This window comes from Mobula birostris, chromosome 9, assembly GCF_030028105.1.
Source record: "Mobula birostris isolate sMobBir1 chromosome 9, sMobBir1.hap1, whole genome shotgun sequence".
NCBI classification, from domain to species: domain Eukaryota; kingdom Metazoa; phylum Chordata; class Chondrichthyes; order Myliobatiformes; family Myliobatidae; genus Mobula; species Mobula birostris.
Genome location: NC_092378.1, coordinates 25,920,920 through 25,938,393, shown reverse-complemented (window position 1 = coordinate 25,938,393; position 17,474 = coordinate 25,920,920). Strand labels below are relative to the sequence as shown.

General features: G+C 40.2%; 1 protein-coding gene across 1 annotated transcript; it reads left to right on the top strand.

The window, feature by feature from the left end:
* Positions 1-856: 856 nt before the first annotated feature.
* On the top strand, positions 857-8,267 carry klhl42 (kelch-like family, member 42). Its single transcript, XM_072269371.1, has 3 exons — positions 857-1,894; positions 4,603-4,796; positions 6,987-8,267. Exons 1-3 carry the CDS (start codon positions 1,134-1,136, stop codon positions 7,430-7,432), a joined length of 1,401 nt encoding a protein of 466 aa, XP_072125472.1. The 5' UTR covers positions 857-1,133; the 3' UTR covers positions 7,433-8,267.
* The last annotated feature ends 9,207 nt before the right edge of the window (positions 8,268-17,474 follow it).

The following is a 17,474-nucleotide window of genomic DNA, read 5'->3' as shown; positions in this document are numbered from 1 at the left end:
TTTATTCAGGGGTCTGTGGGAGGAGCCACAGGGGCAGTCAGCAGAGGGGTGTGTCCAGACAGGTAACCCAGTTACAACATATATATATATATATGGTTTACCACAGAGAGGTGGAACAAATTTTCTATGGAGTATTTGGACGTTCAGGGGTGCCCTGACAGCAGTATATAAAATTATGAGAGACAGAGATATGCACAGTCTTATCGCACGGTGGAATTGTCAAACTCTGAAGTTTTATGGAGAGGTTGGAGAATGTAAAAGCACATGAAACACGGCGCCATTTGATGGGGCAGGGGGAAGAGACAGGCCATAAGCAAGCAGGTGGCATTAGTTTAAATGGGCATTAAAGTAAGCACGGCATGGCAGGCTGAAGGATCAGATTATGTGCAGTACTGTTTGATATAATGGGAACCATACAGTCCAATTCACTCGAGTTGCTGTTATATCTCGGAGTTCAAATTTCATATTCATGAAGCGCACAGTAGAAATCGTTAACAATAAACGCTACTTAAGCACCAACAAACATTAATTCTTTATATACAGTATTTCGTGTTGTTTACTGTGTGTTCATTCCAGTTTGATCCTTTAAATATATTGAATGTTCTGTAAAATAGAGGTGCAATGTTTGATAAACTATCTTTATAATTTATAATTATATAGTCCCGTCTCCCATAGACACGACCTATGTCCGCACATACCCAATAACATAAATGATTTGTGGCACACATTTCATAAACAGTCCGAGTGCCTTTAAATGGTGAAGTAGCTGAAAAGCAGATTGGGCAGATTGTTGCCTTTTACGGTCGGTGATTGGTTGTTGAAAACGGAACGAGAAATGACGAGTCTTAAATGAGAAGGAAACCAGGCTCAACAAACTAGCGAGCCGATGCTGAGGCTCTTTCTGAAATTCCTTGAAAACTGAACGAAGTGTGAAGTGGTTCGTGTAACGTGTACAGCAGGTTTCTGTCGTTAAGCACTAATGCTGACAAATCAGGGGAGGCTGATGCGCTGCCTGGAGCCGGCCTTTCGTGCGAGGCGAAGATCAATGCGCAGGTCTGAGTAAATGTAAATAAAGGCTGAAGCTGCCCACTTAAGGAAAGCAATTGCACGGCCGGGCGTGCCACCCTGTCACCATGTCCTCCGACCAAATCATTGCGATTTCCATAGAAGATAAGACGTACAATGTCAGCAAAAGTAAGTTAATTGAGAAAAGCGACTACTTCAGAGCTCTTTATGAGTCTGGGATGAAGGAATCCGAAGAGGATTCGGTTCAGTTGCAGGGTTTGAGTGTTCATGGACTAGAGCTTGTAATTGAATTTATCAACACCTCTAAAGTACACTTTGATAACGACACCTTGGAAGATTTGGTGGAAACAGCGTCTTTTCTGCAAGTGACTTCCATATTAAAGCTGCTGCTCTCAGAGCTGAAGGTGGACAATTGTGTGGAGTTGTATAAACTTTCTGAGATTTATGGAATCGATGATCTAATGAATGCTTCCCTCAGGTTTATGGCGTGGCATTACCACCCTATGCTCAGGAGACAAGAATTTAGGCATCTGCCGAACACTTTGCGTCACCAGGTTAAGGAGATACGATTTAAAGGCACGGCTGTGTTGGTGGCGGTTGGAGATTTCTTCAGTACCTCCTTGGACCTGGCTGCAGGTGAACCGTGGTCGATGCTGAGATACGATGAAGTCGCCCAGAGATGGCTTCCCCTTGCTAACGCTCTCCCCCCTGACATGGTGAACGTGAGGGGTTATGGCTCAACCGTAATGAATAATTACCTCTTTATCGTAGGTGGATACAGGATGACCAGTCAGGAGATTGCGGCAGCACATTGTTACAATCCCTGTAAAAACGAATGGAATCAGATTTCGCCAATGAATCAAAAAAGGTGCTAGCATGATATAATGCATTCTTGCCACTTGATAATATTTGAAATGCTTTCTCCCACTCTATCTCCACCATAATTATACAAAATTAATTTGCTTAAAGTAAGTTTAACATTCCCATCTCTGAAAATAACTATCAGAAGTCTTGAGCAATGTCTTTACAAGTTGTATGTATTGGGTAAAACGTGTTAAATTCATCAAGAAGAGTTTATCAGCTGAGATGCTTTTACCGCCATTGCAGCCTGTTCATTCCTAAATGTAACATTTGCAACAAAGTTAAATCAAAGTGTTTTTGAAATCCAGTAAATTGGTTGAAATTATTTGGTGATGCCATTTGACTTCCACCATTATACAGGTGAGAGTATGATTTTGTTTCATTTCCTTCGATCATTTCATGCCAGAATTTAAAATAGAACACAAATCTTTTAAAGGAGGATGTGTTAGTGTATTTATTGTATAAAATAAACCATTCGAAGAACTCAGCAGATCAAGCAGCCTCTGTGGAGGCAAAAGATGATCAATGTTCAGTCTTGAGATACTTTATCAGAACTGAGAGTAGAGAGAAGCAGACAGTACAGTGGATTCTGGTTGATTTGGAAACATCGGGACCAGTACATTTTGGCCTAATTAAGCAGCTTCCCAGTTAGCTGGTTTCATGGAAATAGGTATTAAAAAGACAAACTGCCATGTAACTGAGTAACAAACTATGTATTTAGATGAAATGCAAAACAAATCTGAACTCTTATCAATTTAGAAGATTGAGGGGGGGATCTTATTGAAATGTATAAAATCCAAAAGGGATTGGACAGGCTAGATGCAGGAAGATTGTTCCCGATGTTGGGGAAGTCCAGAACGAGGGGTCACAGATTGAGGATAAAGGGAAAGCCTTTTAGGACCGAGATTAGGAAAAACTTCTTCACACAGAGAGTGGTGAATCTGTGGAATTACAGGAGAGGCCAGTTCATTGGCTATATTTAAGAGGGAGTTAGATATGGCCCTTGTGGCTAAAGGGATCAGGGGGTATGGAGGGAAGGCAGGTACAGGGTTCTGAGTTGGATGATCAGCCATGATCATACTGAATGGCGGTGCAGGCTCGAAGGGCCCAATGGCCGACTCCTGCACTTATTTTCTATGTTTAATACTACTACAGTACTATAAAACTGTATTAGTTCCTAATAGTTAACAATGGAGGAATTCATCCAGTAAATGCATTCTTTTGATTGACTGTAAATGAACAAACTCAGTGCAGACACCTAGTGGACTGCCTTTCGTTGTAACATTCAGGATGATTGTTGATACCTTCAAATTGTAGTTCTTAACCTATTGTAGTTTTGAAATCATTTCATTTTCACTCCTGACTGTCTCTGGCATCTCCTCGCCACAATGCTTGAAACCACAGTGAGCAAAATGGTTTGGGATTTGTTTGCTGCTTATTCCTCACCAACTGTCAGTGACAAAACTCACTGCTTTTGAACACAAGTGCACACAACTGACGCCATTTTAAAAATTGTTTGCATGATGTAGTGCTTAATGGCCATAAGTGTGCATGCGTCTGACACTAGTTAGAATTTGCTTGGCAACAGTTTTGTGCCCCAGTTAAGTGGCATAGGACCGCTGAAGTGTCTCGGGCCAAAATGTCAACTCTTTATTCCTTTCCATAGACGCCATAGATGCTGTCTGACCCGCTGAGTTCCTCCAGCATTGTGTGGTGTGTGTGTGTCCTTATCAATCTGCTCATAAGCCTGTAATTGTAGAATACTTGGTAAGTATATTTTCTCAGTGAGCAAGGACTCCACATCCAGCAAGGAACACCAACCAACAAGTGTTGCAATTCTACCACTGATCCCCTTGCACAATAAAGCCTGTATGCTTCTCTCTGGACCAAACTATGTTAAGGAAGTGGGCCTATAACAAGCCAAAATGCAGTACAGTCTATATACTTATAATATTTTAAGCATCCATTAAATTATCTTACTTGTGCAGCCTTCAGAAAAATTGGGTGAGTTTTGTTACAATGTGACTATACTTTCACCATTTTCTTCGTTCCCCAGATATACGTGAATCTCAGAGCTACAATACAAGAATAAACATTTTTTCTTCTGATTCTGAGTACATTTCCCACCCTCCTCCCCCCCCCCCAACCAAGTCCAGTATGTACCAAACAACTCTCCAATTTTATTTGAGGTTTTTCAAATTCTTATCACAGGGTTGTATTTGGTGCAGAGCTGATGTTTTTTTAAATAAATAAATAAATAGATAGATAAATAAATAAATTTGGATCTAAATTTAGTCCCTCTTGACAGTGCTCAACACTCTTGGAATCTGAAATGGGCTGGATCAACCCCAGACTTTTGGGTGCCTGCCCACAGCACTAAGTTATCTTCAACTGAGCCCCAGTGAGCCTTATTATCATTAATCTCACTTGATTAAAAACAATGGGTGGTGTGAGCTCAGGGAAATAACATTAATCCAGTGGAACATGTATTGGAAGTGAAGATTGTGGTGATACTTGTTGAGAGCAGAGTAGAGGAACTTTAGTCTGTATTTAACCATGTCTCACCTGAACCTGGGAATGGTTGAGAGTGCTGATATATCAACAAAATATTCTGTTGCCTAACATTTGCATGCCTCATTTTTGACCATCATATTTGATAGTCAAATTCTATATTCTTGTTCAGCTGTGTTCTCAGTTTATCTATTTTTCTTTCAGATCAAATTTTAAGCTTCTGGCTGTATGTGGGAAGTTGTATGCTGTAGGTGGACACTCACTTCGCAATGTGGAATGCTACAATCCTGAGATGGATTGGTGGAGCTTTGTAGCTTCAATGCCAGATACTCTTGTGGAGTTCTCAGCTTGTGAATGCAAAGGAATGATCTATGTAATAGGTGGATATACGACACGGGGTAAGTTGTCATTTTTTATTAGCATATCTTTTGGAGAGATTCATCTTTCTACTTAATCAGAGATTCTAACAAATAAAGCCATTGTTGCTCTTGCAACTGGCAGGACAGTAGTGTGGTGACATTAATTTGATCTTCCATTTCATTGTCATGGTCTGGTCTTAGCTGCGTGCTATAAGTAGAAGCTTGGAGCTTATATTCAGACTTGTAAGAAAAGAATGTATAGGCAAGAAATAATATGTTCGTATATGAAAATTTAACAACAAGGTGACCCTATGCAATCTTTAACAGTAATTGAACCAAAGGTATTGTCAGTTTCAATAATGGAATATCTTGCACATCAACTTTTCAGAACATGGGGTATTCTGTGCAATCAAGAATATTGATAAAACAGTTATGTCATTTTGACTCAGTTACTTTTAAAAAGCTGCTTCCTTTCTATAATTTGTATCAAAAATAATTGGCCAGTTTGCAATCATCACCAATGCCACTTCCCATTAGAAGATTTAAAAGCTGACTAGTATCAAACTTTTCTCCCCATTTTACTGAGATACGAGATTTGTAGCAGGAATTTGTGTCCCTACGAATCAGTTTGCTAAACAAAAGGCTGAGAATTTCAATTCCTAAAGGCAAAAAAAGTTCCCTGAAAGCTGTCAGCTGTTGGTACTCAGACAGCATTATAACAGGGCTGAACTGATTGCTGTACGAGCAGCCAGCACAAACATATTGAGCTAGGTGGCGGCCACCTGTGCTTGTTCTTTGATTCCAGAGGATTATTGCATTTGGTAGTTTTTCAAAGCTTCCGCCTAGCTGAAAGTTCAAAGTAAATTTAATATCAAAGTACATGTATATCACTATTATTGCCCCGAGATTCATTTTCTTGAGGGCATAATCACTCTATAATAGAATAATAACCATAATAGAAACATTGAAAGACCGCATGAATTTGGGCCTTCATCCAGAGCACAAAAGACAAACTGTGCAAGTATAAAAAGAGAGAAATAATAATCATAGTGATAGTCATACTTTATTGATCCCGGGGGAAATTGGTTTTCGTTACAGTTGCACCATAAATAATAAATAGTAATAAAACCATAAATAGTTAAATAGTAATATGTAAATTATGCCAGGAAATAAGTCCAGGACCAGCCTATTGGCTCAGGGTGTCTGACCCTCCAAGGGAGGAGTTGTAAAGTTTGATGGCCACAGGCAGGAATGACTTCCTATGACGCTCTGTGTTGCATCTCGGTGGAATGAGTCTCTGGCTGAATGTACTCCTGTGCCCAACCAGTCCATTATGTAGTGGATGGGAGACATTGTCCAAGATGGCGTGCAACTTGGACAGCATCCTCTTTTCAGACACCACCATCAGAGAGTCCAGTTCCATCCCCACATTTATAATAATATAAATAAGCAGTAAATATCGAGAATATGAGATGAAGAGGCCTTGAAAGTGAGTCCATTGGTTGTGGCAACATTTCAGTCATGGGCAAATGAAGTATCCCCTTTGGTCCAAAACCCTGATGGTTGAGGAGTAGTAACTGTTCCTGAACCTGGTGGTGTGAGTCCTGAGGCTCCTGTACCTTCCTGATGGCAGCCTTGAGAAGAGAGCATGTCCTGGTTGTTGGGGGTCCCTGATGATGGATGATGCTTTCTAGCGACAATGCTTGGTGTAGATGTACTCAATGTTGCAGAGGGCTTTACCTGTGATGGGCCATATCCATTACTTTCTGTAGGATTTTCTGTTCAAAGGTTTCCATAGCAGGCTGTGATGCAGCCAGTCAATATACTCTCCAGCACACATCTATAGAAGTTTGACGAAGTTTTACGTCATGCCGAATCTCCACAAACTCCTAATCCTAAGGAAGTAGAGGCTGCCATGCTTTCTTCATAATTGCACTTGCATGCTGGGCCCAAGACAGGTTCTCCAGAACAAAAACACAGAGGAATTTAAAGTTGCTGACCCTCTCCATCTCTTTTGTTTAAGAGTTTCTGCAAGACGTAGCCTTGTGTACTTGCTGTCAATTGGCTGTCACTGGACCCAAGTTTTGTCTTCTCCTAAAATCTGTAATAAATGAGAAGTTTGAGTCTTACCTTCAGAAGCCAAAACTGAATTGGGACTGTTATAGTACTGTAATGCTTGTTTAAAGTTATTTTGTTGCTCAATTCACTTAAAATTACTTTCAATTCCAGAGAGAAATATGAACGTATTGCGATACTGTCCTACATCGGATGTCTGGACTGTCATAGAATCCTGTGAGGTTCATATTCGTAAACAACAAATGGTTTCTGTGGAAGATACTATTTACCTTGTGGGTGGCTGCATTCATGACAGAAGTGGAAGTAAAAAGGGAACTCGTACTGAAGACATGCTCACTGTGCAGTCGTACAACGTGAGCAGTAGGGAATGGCTCTACCTTAAGGAGAACACATCAAAATCTGGACTAAATTTAACTACTACTTTGCACAATGATGGAATCTATATCATAAGCAGAGATATTACACTATCAACCAGCCTTGAACATCGTGTATTCTTGAAATACAATATATTTTCAGATATGTGGGAAGCATTCCGACGGTTTCCACCATTTGGTCAGAACATTTTGCTTTGCTCATTGTATTATCCTAATGGACTTTAACAGCGTGTTGTTTTTTGTGAAAATGCAGTTGATACTTGTGCAGGAAGATCACTAAATGATTAAAAATGTTTCTTTTATGCTGTTACTCTCATGTAAAAGAGTTAGACTGATTGCTGCTCTCAGGCAGTGAGTTTAAAAAAAAAACTAAGACATTAGAAATTGTTGCACAAACAATAGCTGGCTGCTACACAGAAGGACCTCCATAAGTATAGTACTTGCAAACTAAGTTAAGCATCATTAATAAAAGGCTAATAATGATGGATTGCTTTAGATTGCAAATACATAATGAATCCTATTTATTGATCTAAGGTACTGATCTGCATGCTTGCAGTACAGTGATTAGTCTTGATCTTTCAGGAAATTGACAAAGCTATTTTCCAGTAAAGCATGATGTTAGACCTGTAAGTGAAACAATAATGTGCCTTTGATGCAATATACGTACACTATAATAGCAATTCATTTTAAAGGCTTTTGTGGCTACTCCACAATGCAGCAGTTTCTAATTTAATTTATATAGACAGTTCACTAGCATCCCAGCAGCTTTCTGATTTGCATATCACTGTGGTTTTAAATCTAATTGAGTTTTTGAAATGCAAATTTCTGAACTCCATTAAGTTTACATTGAAAAATGAATCCATTGCAAAGTCTTAATTCAATATTTGTCTCTGTCTTTATATAATTAAATTATTTGTTGAACATCTGTGTGACAATATTGAGCACGCAGACATAAAGTGGATTTGATGGGATGACCGTTCTGTTAACAATGAGTCTTTGGCAGACTAATAAATTATTAATTTGTACTGTTATAAGTCTCTAATATATTAAAATATTGCTACTGTTGTGTATTTGTCATATTATTGTGTCAACCTCCTATAATTTCTCATGCTTGCAGTTACAGTGGAATTTGGTCGTGGAAGTTTGTCACCTCTTAGCAAATTACAGCGTCACATTTGCTAATCAGTCTCTTGTGGAGAAAGGGGTACTAGTTGATGTAAGGTGCGTAGATTTTCAAAGGCATTTAGTAAGGTGCCATGTAAGCACAAAGCAAGATTGTGTGTGATTGCAGGTAATAAAGAGGAGTTTAGAGAAGGTTCTGAAGTTGATTCCTTGATTATCCATGCTATCTAATGAGGACTGGTTAAGCTAATACATAAACAAGCTTAAAGACTCAAAGGTGTTCTCATTGAAACACGAGATACAAGGGGGACTTGAGAGGATGGATGCTGAAAGCGTATTTCCCTTCATGAAGGAATCTAGAATCGGGCAGCACACACTCAATGCTGGAGAAACTCAGCAAGGCAGGCAATATCTACCTTGTGGAATGAACAACTGATGTTTCAGCCTGAGACCCTTCAACAGGTCTGCAAAGGAAGGGGACAAAGGCCAGAATGGGAAGGTGGGGGAAGGTAAAGAATACAAGCTGCCAGATGATATGTGAGGCCAGGTGGGTGAGTGAGGAAGGAGGGATGAAATAATGGGTAGAAGAAGTAAAGAGCTGAAGAAGAAGAAATCTAGTAGGAGAAGATAGTGGGCCAATGAATAAAGGAAAGTAGAAGGGGAAACCAGAGGAAGGTAATGGGCATATGAGGGGATGAGAAGAGGTGAGAGGGTAACTAGGGGCAATCGGTGCTGAACTTACGTACTAAGAGCAACTCTGCACAGAATGTGAAACTTTGGAATACTCAAGCGCAGAGAGCAGGATAAGACAAATCAACATGAACAGGGGATTGGAAACTAACAGAAAACAGATTTAAGATAAATGGATTGTTTCGGGGTGAAAATCTGTAACCAGTGGCTTGTGCAGACATTGGTGCCAGGAAGTCAATTATTTGTAATCTACGTTATGACCAAGAATAGCCAGGTTTTTGATGCTATAAAGATAGATAGGAAAGCTAGTTATGAGAAGGACAAAAACATTTGCAAAAGAATATAAACAGGTAATGTGAGTGATCAACAGTTTATCAGATGGAGTATGATGGGGAATGTGATAGAAAGAATAGATATACAAAATAAATAAATGGAAAGAGTTTACAGAATGCCACTGTTCAGAAGAATTTAAATTACCTTGTATATGAAGCAGTGAAAGTTACCATGCAGGTGCAGCAAGATACTAGGAAAGGAGTTATTTATTCCAAAAGATGGAATATAAAACAATGGATATCTTGCTGTACCAGACACAGGTGAGACGAAGGCTAGAATAGTGCATGCAGTTTTGGTCTCCTGTATGGAGGCAGTTTACAGAAAGCTTAATTGATTCTTGGTTGCCTTATGAGAAAAGGTTAAGCTGGTTAGGCCTGTATACATTGAAGCTTAGAAGAAAAATAAGTGATCTAGATGAAGTATATTAAATGTTAATGGGTATTGGGAAGTAAAGGTTGAAATTATTCCCACAGTAAAGTGGTCTAGAATTAAGGGGACAGTTACAGAATAAATAAGCACTTATAATAGTAACAAATTTAGTGACAGAAGTATGATCAGCAGTTATCATTCAATCTCATTATTAAAGGGTACTTGCACTTGAAATGAAGGACTTAAGAACAGAGGTTTTGAACAAATCGATTGGGATTTAGGTGTTTGAATGGAATTCAGTACTATCATAGTTGCACTATCATAAGTGGATGTTCTGAATGTATTAGACAATAGTTAGCTACTTATCTGTTAATAAGACCACAAGATATAGGAGCGGAATTAGGCCATTTGGCCCACTGAGTCTGCTCTGCCATTCCATCATGGCTGAGCCCTTTTTCATCTCAACCCCAATCTTCTGCCTTCTCCCCGCGCACAGAGGTGCATGACTATACACTTCCTGACACTGTATTCCATCAGCCATTTCTTTGCCTATTCTCCTAATCTGTCCAAGTCCTTCTGTAGCCTCGCCATTTCCTCAAAACTACCTACCCCTCCCCCTACCGTCATATTGTCTGCAAATTTTGCAACAATGCCATCAGTTCCGTCATGTAAATCACTGACATACAATGTGAAAAGAATCAGACCCAACACGAACTCCTGTGGAACACCAGTAGTCACAGGCAGCTAACACACCGTCACTAATCAAGAATCTATCAACCTCTGTCTTAAATATACATAAAAACTTGGCCTCCACAGCTGCCTGTGGCAAAGAATTCCACACATTCACACTACCTGGCTAAAGAATTTCCTCCTCATCTCCATTCTTAAAGGATGCTGCCTATTCTGAGGCTTTGTCCTCTGGTCTTAGACTTTCCCATCATAGGAAACATCATATCCACATCCACTCTATCAAAACCTTTCATGATTCAATAGGTTTCAATGAGTGCACCTCTCATTCTTCTGAATTCTAGTGAATACAAGCCTAGAGCCATCAAACACTCTTCATATAACAAGCCATTCAAACCTGGAATAATTTTCCTGAACCTCCTTCAATCCCTCTCCAGTTTCAGCACATATTTCTAAGATAAGGGTCCCAAAACTGCTCACAATACTCCAAGTGATGCCTTGCCAGTGCTTTATAAAGTCTCAAAATTACATCCGAGTCCTCTTTACATCCTTGTAAAGGATCAAAAAGTAATCCGGGAAATTATAGGCCGGTAAATTTAACATCGGTAGTAGGTAAGTTATTGCAGGGAGTACTAAGAGACAGAATCTACAAGCATTTGGATAGACAGGGACTTATTAGGGAGAGTCAATATGGCTTTGTGCGTGGTAGGTCATGTTTGACCAATCTATTGGTGTTTTTCGAGGAGGTTACCAGGAAAGTGGATGAAGGGAAGGCAGTGGATATTGTCTACATGGACTTCAGTAAGGCCTTTGACAAGGTTCCACATGGGAGGTTAGTTAGGAAAATTCAGTCGCTAGGTATACATGGAGAGGTGGTAAATTGGATTAGACATTGGCTCAATGGAAGAAGCCAAAGAGTGGTAGTAGAGAATTGCTTCTCCGAGTGGAGGCCTGTGACTAGTGGTGTGCCACAGGGATCAGTGCTGGGTCCATTGTTATTTGTCATCTATATCAATGATCTGGATGATAATGTGGTAAATTGGATCAGCAAATTTTCTGATGATATGAAGATTGGAGGTGTAGTAGACAGTGAGGAAGGTTTTCAGAGCCTGCAGAGGGACTTGGACCAGCTGGAAAAATGGGCTGAAAAATGGCAGATGGAGTTTAATACAGACAAGTGTGAGGTATTGCACGTTGGAAGGACAAACCAAGGTAGAACATACAGGGTTAATGGTAAGGCACTGAGGAGTGCAGTAGAACAGAGGGATCTGGGAATACAGATACAAAATTCCCTAAAAGTGGCGTCACAGGTAGATAGGGTCGTAAAGAGAGCTTTTGGTACATTGGCCTTTATTAATCAAAGTATTGAGTATAAGAGCTGGAATGTTATGATGAGGTTGTGTAAGGCATTGGTGAGGCCGAATCTGGAGTATTGTGTTCAGTTTTGGTCACCAAATTACAGGAAGGATATTAATAAGGTTGAAAGAGTGCAGAGAAGGTTTAGAAGGATGTTGCCGGGACTTGAGAAACTCAGTTACAGAGAAAGGTTGAATAGGTTAGGACTTTATTCCCTGGAGCGTAGAAGAATGAGGGGAGATTTGATAGAGGTATATAAAATTATGATGGGTATAGATAGAGTGAATGCAAGCAGGCTTTTTCCGCTGAGGCAGGGGGAGAAAAAAACCGGAGGACATGGGTTAATGGTGAGGGAGGAAAAGTTTAAAGGGAACATTGGGGGGGGGCTTCTTCACATAGAGAGTGGTGGGAGTATGGAATGAGCTGCCAGACGAGGTGGTAGATGCGGGATCTTTTTTAACATTTAAGAATAAATTGGACAGATACATAAATGGGAGGTGTATGGAGGGATATGGTCCGTGTGCAGGTCAGTAGGACTAGGCAGAAACTGGTTCGGCACAGCCAAGAAGGGCCAAAAGGCCTGTTTCTGTGCTGTAGTTTTTCTATGGTTGAAATGTATACTAACTTTGGATTTGTCTTCCTCATCACTGACTCAACTTGAAAATTAACCTTTAAGGAATCCTGCACAAGGATTTCCAAGTTTCTTTGCACCTCAATTTTTTTGTATTTTCTCTGAATTTTGAAAATAATCAACCCTTTCATTTTTTCTACCAAAGTACATTTGCTGACACAATATTCCATCTGCAGTTTCTTTGCCCATTCTGCTAATCTGTCTAAGTCCTTACGTAGTCTCTCTGCTTCCTCAAAACTACCTGCCCCTCCACCTATCTTCATATTGTCTGCAAACTTTGCAACAAAGTCATTAATTCCATCATCCAAATCATTGACATATAACGTAAAAAGAATCAGTCCCAACACAGACCCCTGTGTAACACCAGTAGTTACTGGAATCCAACCAGAAAAGGCTCCTGTTATTCATACTCTTTTCTCCTGCCAATCAGCCATTGCTTTATCCATGCTAGAATCTTTTCTGTAATACCATGGGCTCATAGCTTGTTAAGCAGCCTTATATATCACCTTGTCAAAGGCCTTCTGAACAATACATTCCAGCTGAAGACTTCCTATTAGGTCCAGTAGCTATGCTCAATCTTGATGAGATTTCCTACCAGTTAGGCTGGGGAATCATACCTTGAATATTGCCTTGGGCCTTCAGCAGCAACTGAGATCCTAATGCATTTAACAGGGACTCTATGAATATGTGGAGATAATTTTTTTTAAATTTTAAGTTCAGGTGAGTTTTACATTTTTACAAGTATTTTAGATAATTTTGGTTTTAAAGTCAAGCTTTTTAAGAAGAATTATTTCATTTTAAAAAACATAAAATCAAGCACAAAAATGATGCCTTGGTCTATCATTTTCCTGGTGACCATTTTGCCTTGCCCTGTTGCATGTCTTTGAATGTCAAAGATATTTAAAATCTTTTACAACAATATCCAATGATTCTTAGGAACAAGCTTTCTCAGTGAGCCCATGGAAGCCATCCACTGATTGAGCCAAGCCAGTGTAGTCCAGGGTACTTCAGGCCAGGGAGACTGGCCCTGTTCATCCAGACCAATTAAGTGAAGGCTCAGTAAAACACCAGGTGACAATTTTGCACGGTATCTCAAACCAGCAAGACTGAATCCAATGTTTTCTTTGGCAAGCCTACTTCATATCTAGGCCACAAATATGTCCACTTCACAACATTCGAAGGATGTCAATGATGACACAGACTTGTTTACAAAGATGATGTGAAAATGCAATTGTTTAGACAGTAAATAATTGGTATTGGCTTTTCGGTGAGATCTGTAAAATATGTAACACAATTGAATATGTTTACGAAGATGAGAGGGATTGAGAAGACGCAGTAGGAAGAGATTAATATGTTGAGAAACTTGAGAAGTTCACTGGGAGATGGTAACTTAGAAACCATCTAAAATGAAAGGGCTTTCATTTGCACTAGGTAGGTACGGTGCACAAAACATCAACTTTTATACACCCAGAGAGAACAAAATTGTTAGGAAAAAAAGTTAAGACATAATGAGATTCCTGCGATTTAAGAATAAGGGGAGGTGTGGCTGATCAGAGAGCAAAAATGATTATTTATGGAGGTAGGTGGCATGGGTAAGACACTTACTGAGTTCTTTACAGCAGCCTTTAGCCAAATTACTTATTTTGATGCATCCTGATACATGCTTTTAAAATCGAGATATAAATAATTCCACTCTGGTATGAAACTATTCTGTCTGAACTACAGATAATAAAGGTGCAGGCTTATTATCCAATATTTTTATTTTTAAATTAATATCTATTAATAGTCATATATGTAATTTAAAGCATTTCAAGCAAATTCAATATTTCTTGATATAGTGGTTTAAGCCAGTATAAAGCAAATCTATTTGATATCCTCTTCCTGCTGATATAAAAGCAATATGAACATGAAGACCCTTTCTCTATGTTTATATAACCATGGAAAAAATACACTGTAATTTTTGAATGTAAGTTTCTTGGTGATATTAGGCAATTCAGTATTAAGTGGCAAGAAAATATAAGATCATTGTCAACAACCTGATTTTGTATTCTATAGTAAAGATAAAATTGAACTTCCTATTTCTGTCCAGAGTATTAGCTCCCTCTGTTGACTGTTTTAGGAAGGTGTGAAGCAGAAGATGCAATTACTTATCATCCCATTTTAATGGAGGTCTCTTTTATCTCCCACATTCTGTTGAACAGTTTACATGTTGATCTTTTGATATTTGAATATTAAGATATGAATTTATTCAAATACACCCTTAGTATTTAAACGCAAACAACAGGAATTCTGCAGATGCTGGAAATTCAAGCAACACACATAAAAGTTGCTGGTTAACGCAGCAGGCCAGGCAGCATCTCTAGGAAGAGGTGCAGTCGACGTTTCAGGCTGAGACCCTTCGTCAGGATTAACTGAAGGAAGAGTGAGTAAGGGATTTGAAAGTTGGAGGGGGAGGGGGAGATCCAAAATGATAGGAGAAGACAGGAGGGGGAGGGATGGCAAAATGATAGGAGAAGACAGGAGGGGGAGGGATGGCAACACTTCACCTGTGAGTCGGCTGGGGTGATATACTGCGTCCGGTGCTCCCGATATGGCCTTTTATATATTGGCGAGACCCGACACAGACTGGGAGACCGCTTTGCTGAACATCTACGCTCTGTCCGCCAGAGAAAGCAGGATCTCCCAGTGGCCACACATTTTAATTCCACATCCCATTCCCATTCTGACATGTCTATTCACGGCTTCCTCTACTGTAAAGATGAAGCCACACTCAGGTTGGAGGAACAACACCTTATATTCCGTCTGGGTAGCCTCCAACCTGATGGCATGAACATCGACTTCTCTAACTTCCGCTAATGCCCCACCTCCCCCTCGTACCCCATCTGTTACTTATTTTTATACACACATTCTTTCTCTCACTCTCCTTTTTCTCCCTCTGTCCCTCTGAATATACCCCTTGCCCATCCTCTGGGTCCCTCCCCCTTGTCTTTCTTCCCGGACCTCCTGTCCCATGATCCTTTCATATCCCTTTTGCCTATCACCTGTCCAGCTCTTGGCTCCATCCCTCCCCCTCCTGTCTTCTCCTATCATTTTGGATCTCCCCCTCCCCCTCCAACTTTCAAATCCCTTACTCACTCTTCCTTCAGTTAGTCCTGATGAAGGGTCTCGGCCTGAAACGTCGACTGCATCTCTTCCTAGAGATGCTGCCTGGCCTGCTGCATTAACCAGCAACATTTATGTGTGTTGCTTAGTATTTAAGGACCACTTTGATACTTACTATATGATTGGAAATAACCAGTGCCACCAATAGTGTTATATTTTTTAAAAATTGAGATACAGCCTGGAATAGGTCCTTCTGGCACTTAGACCCAAGGCACCCAGCAGTCCCCCAATTTAATCCTAGCCTAATCACGGGACAATTTACAATGACTAATATTTGGACTGTGGGAGGAAACCAGAGCACCTGGAGTAAACCCATGCGGTCACAGGAAGAACATACAAACTCCTTACAGGCGGTGGCTGGAATTGAACCCACACCACCTGTACTGTAAAAGTGTTGTAACCACTACGCTATTGTGCCACCCAAGAACAAAAACAGTCAGATATGTCTATGAAGGTGCTCAGTCATCCAGGTCATTGTATATCAAGAGTAGCACATCAAGGCAACTGGACTTGCTGTGATGTCTAGAAGACGTTTCGTCACTCATCAGACAGGCTTCTTCAGTTCTAATCCACAGAGGTAAGGAGCAAAGCAGACGGAGCATAGTCATCCCATATGTAGCTGGAGTTTCAGAGAAACTCAGAGGAATTTTCAACAAATACCAAATCCCTGTGCTTTTTAAACTTACAAACACACTCAGACAGAATCTTGTCCACCCAAGCATGAACAGAGCAACATTGTGTGTGCTGTCCAATGCAATGGGAACCGCACAGGTCTGTATATCAGCAAAACAAAACAACCACTTCACAAACAGACGGCCCAACATAGGAGGGTTAACATCTCCGGTCAAGATTTGGCTGTACATCTACACCTAAAGGACAAGGGACACTCCTTTGATGATAACATTGTGTACATTTTGGACAGGGAGGACAACTGATTTGAAAGAAGTCTAAAGAAGCCATCCTTGTCAAAATGGAAAACCCATCTCTGAACCGAAGGGGTGGGGTATGACACCGCCTATCAGCTACTCCCAATGCGTTTCCATAACAGTTCACACCTCCGTTCATGCAAAGGTAAGGCAGGACTAGACAGGCTGATATCAAAGTTGAAGTGCTATGGGCTTATCAGGTATCCTCATTGGCAATGTGTTCTTTCTTTAGGTAAGGAGACAATTACCCAGGATTCATCACTGTAAGTTTAGGATGTTAGAATGTCTATGGCTAGGTAATAAATGGTGAATACTCTATTTGTGACATTTTGAAGGATAAATCAAATAAAGAGCTGCTCAATATCGAGTGGGACTGAAATTGGGCCAGAGCATGACTTATTGGAAAAACAACATTAGGGGAAGTTAGCTCTAAGGAATGAAGAAAGTGGGATAAGCATTGTGAAAGTAATAGATTCTGTGGAGAAGATGTTCAAAGATAGGTAATGGTACTGCAGGAAGAACATTATCTTGGGAGGGAGGATTTCAAAGGTAAAAGTATGATAGTTGAGTCATAGATGAGTTTAGGGGTTTAGGGATATACTGTATGCAGCTGTGTTCAATTACTTCAGATTTACTTACAGCTGAGCAGCTTCATTTTGTAACCCAATTTCACCTTTGCCTGAAGTAGATCATGCCAAGGATAATTTCCAAGCAAATTCACATGAATTGCTAAATTGAAATGCTTCTAGGCATGATCCACGTAACGTCACCTGACTATTCAATTGAGCCTTGCTCTGTTGGCAACCGTACAGATCCTGTTTTAGCATTTGCTTCTAGACGCGAGCCACCTTAAAGTAGTTTCAGAAGTCTAATTGCTAAGGTTGTGATGACCTTGAGACTAGAGTGGAGGGACAGAGGGTTCCCATTCGTTCTGTAGATCGGCCCCAGTCCCAGAGTACAAGTGATACTCTTGATATTCACTCGCACTTAC